General features: G+C 40.2%; 1 protein-coding gene across 1 annotated transcript in view; it reads right to left on the bottom strand.

The window, feature by feature from the left end:
* Positions 1-294: 294 nt before the first annotated feature.
* The window catches only part of slit1b (slit homolog 1b (Drosophila)), a 47,558-nt gene continuing 41,420 nt past the window's right edge, over positions 295-6,432 (bottom strand). Inside the window, exons 34-38 of the mRNA XM_026360752.1 lie at positions 6,275-6,429; positions 5,962-6,173; positions 5,399-5,523; positions 4,993-5,204; positions 295-3,630 (exon numbers count right to left, since the gene is read on the bottom strand). Of these exons, the coding sequence (XP_026216537.1) occupies positions 3,368-3,630; positions 4,993-5,204; positions 5,399-5,523; positions 5,962-6,173; positions 6,275-6,429 (967 nt within the window). The 3' untranslated portion in view covers positions 295-3,367. The remainder of the gene's footprint in view (positions 3,631-4,992; positions 5,205-5,398; positions 5,524-5,961; positions 6,174-6,274; positions 6,430-6,432) is intronic.

Genomic DNA, 6,432 nt, shown 5'->3' with positions numbered 1-6,432 from the left:
CTTCTCCAGCCATCTTTCCTCACTCTACCCTCCATCTTTTTTTTTGTTTTTGCTGCTCCCACCATTTTCCTGGTAAAAACCCGCCTCCCGTCCTCCTCCATCACTCCATCGTTCTCTCTCTCTCTGTCTCTCTTGACCTTTTCCTCCGCTGAGCCAGGAAGCTCAGTAAACTGTGGAACAGTGAGGTCAAAGGTCAGAGCAACAACAACAAGAAAACTGTAAGTGTCAAGGTTGAAAAGGAAGAAAAAAAAGGAGAAACAGTGAAGGAGAAACAGCTCTTTATTTAAATAAATAGGAAAACGAAGCACTACTTATCATCTCCACACAAACTGAAACACTTCCTGTTTTTTTTTTTTTGTGTAAAATTCCCATGAACGATGCTGTGGTTTGGTTTTGGCAACTGGAAACAAAGATTTCTCTACAGTCTACAAAGATACAATGGCAACATCCTCTTCAACATATAAAAATACTATGACAAAATCAAAAGCATTATAAGCTCATAATATATATTACAATCTGTTAGGCTGTTACTGTGTGTATACCTGTTAAAGTTATCATAATAATTAGTCACATTAGTTGATGAAGTTTGATGGAAAATTCAACTCAAAGGCTAAAAAAACAAAAAAAAACCCTTAAAATGTAATATCACACAGCTTTTATTTTAGTTTCACATCCATATAAATAACATATCATAACCGTATACTGTATAAAAGCTACATTTTCTGTCCGGCATTCATGTGATGCGTTCACTAGCTCTTCTGGCAAATGGGAAAGGAAACGTTTGATGTGAACAAACGTCTCACAGTGACAAACACACACAAACACACAGATTTGTACTATATTTTTGAGAACCCTTAATAATATGACCTTATCCAATTACACATCAAGACTTGACCTTTTCATCTGGCCGGGTTTTTGTTCATGTTTCAGTGCTGTTGAAACGAACCTCACTGTGGGGAATATCAAAATGTTTACCTAAATTTGCAAACACTAAAGAGGATACCAGTAGTCTTGCACGTTCTGATTTACTGTACATTTTAAAAACCATGCTACTGGATGTGTTTTGTTTACAATTCCACTCATCCATCAGTTTCCACCTTCTCTGCACGGTGTGAAAACCAATTAATGAAGAATTTGCTTCTCAGTGAACGAGCGAGGTCAAAGTTACATTATTGAGCTGGTTGGTTAGTGCACACAGACAGACGTTCCCTGTCTTTGTCTTATATTTTAGGAAACTGTTTTGGGTCAGAGAAAACTAAACATAACACTAGTGTGACACTAGAAATATTTCAGACCCAAATTTTCAAATATCTCAAAACAAATTGAAATTGGATTCAGTTTCTATTAAAACAATGATCATATGTTGTTAATTTAGGTAAATATCAGGCTGCAAATATGTTGATATTGGACATTAGCAGTAAAATAAAAATGTTGTTTTTTGGCCTTATTAAATTTTGTTACAGTTCATTTTAGCACTCACAGCACGACTGGAAGAACGAAACAAAGATTGTTTTCATCTTCTTTGTTACACGTTTCATTTACTTTTAAAAAAGTGTGAGAACATCATTTTTAGGAGACAGGTTTGAATTTGACAAGAATACTGCCAAGTTAATACTGTATCTCAAACATGTTTCTATCGTCTGACTGTAGATTTTCATATTGTTAAATGCTGGATTCTCATTTGCTAAAACGAATGGAAAAGAAATAAAAACCTGTTCAACCAAAAGCTTTTAAACATTTGATACTACAACAAGCACTGGTTTTGTCCTCTAAATACAAGCAGCTATGCACCAACTTTGACTAAATAAAATGTATTAAATTGGCAAAATAATGATTTAAATTTGGAATTATTTAATGAAATAATAAGTAAAGAAGAATGTGGATCATATAGATATCGATCTACAACTTGTAATGTTTTATAATCTTTGACAGCTTGATGGACATGCACAGAAACAGCTTTAATCCCACAGCCCTAACCTCTTAATCTAAACATAATCCTGAACTTAACCCTCCGAAGACGAGAGGACAAGACTAAATGTCCTCACTCTGACTGGGTTCTCACAGAGATAGAAGAACTAGAACAAACACACACCCACGCACACACACTCCCAGCCCCCACTGCCAGTCTAAACTGGGAGAAAGGGGATCCAGTGAACAGCGATGGAAGGGCGTCGTGACCTCTCTGCTGTCCCTCCTGTGACCTTTGACCTTCCGGCTGCCTTGCTGTCATGAGCTATTCTTTAATTAAATATTCGTGAATGAAGTATTTATTAATCGACTGCAGCAGACAGACGTTTACTCACTTGTCACATGAACCGATTTCTGTTTACTTGTTACCGTGCCGCCTCGTTTTTTAATGGAAGACGTGTCACTCTTGTAATTACCACCGTGGGGGATGATATGAAAATAGTTAGCAGCTTATATATGATGAATCTAAGTCAAATGAACTGCAGTTAAAACTGCTCTTACAGACATCATTATTTCCTCAATATTTCTATCCAGTCTCGTTAAATTTTATGAAATGAACGTGTTTAATTGGAGGCTGATTAGACCTCATACAGCCCAGCTAACCGGTTTGAGGAGATGGGTGGTGACCTTTAAAATCCCGTTCACCCTACTACTTTACTTCTGATTACACAGTATATGTGACATATTTACATGTACGCATGTAAGAGATGATCCCACATTGTCTTCTGTACTGTGGCTGAGCTGTATGAGAGGAGAATGGAGAATGTTAAGTTACTTTAAATGTTAAGAGTAACTTTAAACTACTCTGTGTTGCAGAGTTTCCTGGTCTGCACATGTTTAAATGTGTAAATCTGACGCCTGTCCACTTAAAGAACAAACTGAACCTTAAACCTTCAGCAGCGTAGTAGAAACACGAGAAGCTTCCTTTATCCAACTGTCTGATTTCTGTTCTTATCTGCACGACATCTGAGAGTTGAAATCCTAATATCACTGACAAACAGTGATTTTTAACTGTTTGTTAAATTAGACTGTAAAACCTTTCGACTCATAAACTAATTTCATCAGCCAAACAACAGAAACACACATGAGAAGGCATACAGAGAGTTTTCAACACACGAGTATTAATAATAATGAGAGTTAGGTAGTTAGTGTGCAGGTTTCCCTGCAGCAGGTGAAGAAGAGGAAGATGATGATGAGGTTGACTCGTTGGTTTCATGTCTCGAGAGGGAAGAACTGTCTTATGTTACAAAACTGCATCTGTGCGCAAAAACACACTAAACAAACACCAAAAATGTCCTTTATCAGTGACAGAATCCCTACAGTGTGTGCACCTCTTCAGCTTGGTGTGTGTGTGTGTGTGTCTGCCTGTGTGTTGATGCGCACGCTCACATCTGCAGTCCTACACACACTCCTTGCAGCCACACTCCACAGGCTTCTCCACGTCCTGCGTAAACGAGGTCCCATCGTCGCATTCGAAGGCGAGCCGCCGGCGCCGGACCCTCAGAGGAGAGCAGCAGGAGGTGGCGGTGACGCCTGGCTCACTTCCTGCCTGACACCGACCCCGACATTCAACCCAGGAGAAAGGTTTGGACGTCTGGCAGAGGACGGTGCCACGCTGCAGTCGGTGGTAATCCCGGACAGGTTCTCCTCGGCACGGAGACTCTGTGAGCGCAGACACAGAGATGGGTTTAAAAAAGTCCAGGCCTCAGAAGTTAAAGTGTCAAACAGCATTTAAAAATATAAAAAGCCTCACAGAGGGAGAGAAAAACTACAGTAAACACAAACTGAATAACTGAGCATAAAATATAGAGAGTAAAGTAGAGAAGAAGAATTAAATAAACATGCACAGTGCATATAATCAAGTTTTGTGGATGCAACACCTCAAAATGCTTAAAAAACAGATTCGTTGATAGAACAAAAAACAAGAAAACAGCGTTTTTAGTTTTCATTGACTTGGTGTAGACAACTGGTAAAAATCTAATGACTAAAATTTGCCTAAAAGAAACAAACAAGCCTTCAACTGAGAGTAAAGTGCCAAACTTAACACCAGAAGAAATTAACAGGAAAAAACACATTTCTTTTCTAACAACAGGGACGATGTAATCATGCAACAATCTCTGTTTAATTTAGCGAACACACCAGAATAGCAACAAGTCATTCCAGAGGCAAAGAAAACCTTAATTGGACTGATTTGTATCAAAGCAAACAGGTCCTGAGAAAAACTGTGAACACTGACGTGTGTGTAGGGAGGATGGGAGGAAAAACTCAAAGGTTTTTTATAGGATTTTGGTAAAATGACTCTTTTTCTATGATATATCGGTTCTTTTTTTAAGGATGTAATAAATTGCAATTAGCTACTGTTTTCACAAACTCTACTGTAAAAATAGCAGCGTGTAAATATACATTAGGGAGAAGCAACATAAAAGCAAAATGTCATCTCAGAGCAAATAGAAGTCACAACAGTTTTAATTTTACATATTATATTTAATATTGTTCAAGTATCGTCACAGATTAAAAATAGGGCAAAATACAAAACAAAACATGAACTGATTACCTGATGCAAAGGTAGTTCGCAGATACAGGGGGTCAGAGACCTTTATTCTTATTAGTTCAATTCATTCATTTGCTAATTTTAAAATTCATAATGGTCCAAATTTTAACAAATAAATTCATCTTATGACAAAGGCAAAGGCAATAAACAAATGAGGTGAAATGTAATGTAATCATTGTTTAACGGGTTTAGTGTTAATGTCAGAGGAAGACGACGGCTTCTGCTTTTACCAGCTGGTAGAGAAGCTACTGAAGCATCAAGCATGTGAGGTTTGTTTGATTTACTTTCTCCTAGTTTAACTAATAGATGCTTTCAATGTCTCTCCTGCCTGACAGGTCGTAGCCTGCAGACATGTCTCTCAGGTCACAGCAGGAATTTTACAGCACTTGTTGAAATAACAACCATCCTGAAAAGTATTAGTGGGCTTTTGTGAATCGAAGCTGTTTCCATGCTGAGTCCTTGTCCTTCCTCACCTGTGTCACAGCTCTCTCCGGTGAATCCCTGCTCGCAGACGCAGCGCTCTCCCTCCTCTGTCACTTGACACTGGCCGTGCACACACCGCAGACCCTGACAGGAATCTGATGATGGTTCCGCCTTCAGGTTACACAGTGCGCCGCGATAACCCTTCTCGCATTCACAGCGGTACGTCTGCGCGTCCAATTCCACGCACGCACCTTTCACACACCTTGAAGTGAAGGCAGTGAAGGAGACGACTCAACAACAGAAAGCTAACACTAAAAAAGACTCATAGGAACCTCACTAACTCGCTTACTGCGAGTAAATAGGAGGAATGATATTCGTGAAGAGGTCACGTTTCAAAGTTAACTGTATTATTCCTTCAGTGTAATGTCTTTAAATGCCACAACAAAGCACACTTACTTGCTGCCTTCACACAGGCTGACACCAGTTGCTGTAGTGACAACATCCACTCCACTAAGGCCTCCTATTATTGGCTGGTCACAGTGTTCTCCGGTCCAACCTGACTGACAGTGACATCGTGGGCCCTGAGAGAGAATAGATGTTTATACCATAATAACAAAAGATATACACATATAAAACATAATTAACCTTCTCATATTCTGCCTCCTGTATTTGGTGTCCCTCAACCCTTTCACTGCGTCGAGAGAGCTCTTGAGAAATTAAAATACCATTCTTGCTTGCTACTGTATGCTATGCAGCACAAAACTAAATACGCTATACGGAGTGTTCTTCACCTCAGGAATAGTTCTGATATCTTATGATCATCTCAGAGGTCTCAGCTATTGAAACATTGAGGAAAGATGAACAGGACAGAAAAACAAGAGCTGATTTTGACACTGGCAGGAGGTCCAGGGACGCAACAAGAACAAACATCTTCTTCTTTTTAACTTAACTTTGATGTTGTTTTTGTGTTTGTAGAGTTTTTTACTGCTAACACAGACTGACATCTGTCTGTCTCCTACCTGTGCTGCATTCGGCTGGCAGATGCCGTGCAGGCAGTAGAACTTGCGGCAGGCCTGACAGCCCGGCACCACCCCGGGCTTCATGTGGCTGCGGGTGAAGTCTTGCAGCTCGTGGTTGATGTAGAGGTTCCTGATGCAGCCGTGAAAACTAGACATGTTGAAGGTCTGAGAGGAGAGACCCAGAGAGGCAGGCATCACCTCTTCAGGCATACCTGGAGAAACAGAGATCAATCATATGTTACATGTTTTTCTAAATGTGAACGTCTGCTGCATGAACAGAAAGACCTGATGTGCGCTGCCACTCTGATCGTACCTCCCACATACAGAGGAGCATCCCTTGCCCCTGGCTGGCTCCGACCTTGACTGTCCAGGGTCGTGGGCTCTCCCCCATCCACTGACAGGTTCACCATCCTGTTGAAGGTCACAAGCTCTACCGTGTGGAAACGCCCGTCATTTACAGTCTCAGCACTG

The sequence above is a fragment of the Anabas testudineus genome, chromosome 1 (assembly GCF_900324465.2).
Source record: "Anabas testudineus chromosome 1, fAnaTes1.2, whole genome shotgun sequence".
Classification (NCBI taxonomy): domain Eukaryota; kingdom Metazoa; phylum Chordata; class Actinopteri; order Anabantiformes; family Anabantidae; genus Anabas; species Anabas testudineus.
Note: the sequence above shows the minus strand (reverse complement) of the source record. Positions and strands in the feature narration are given on the sequence as shown.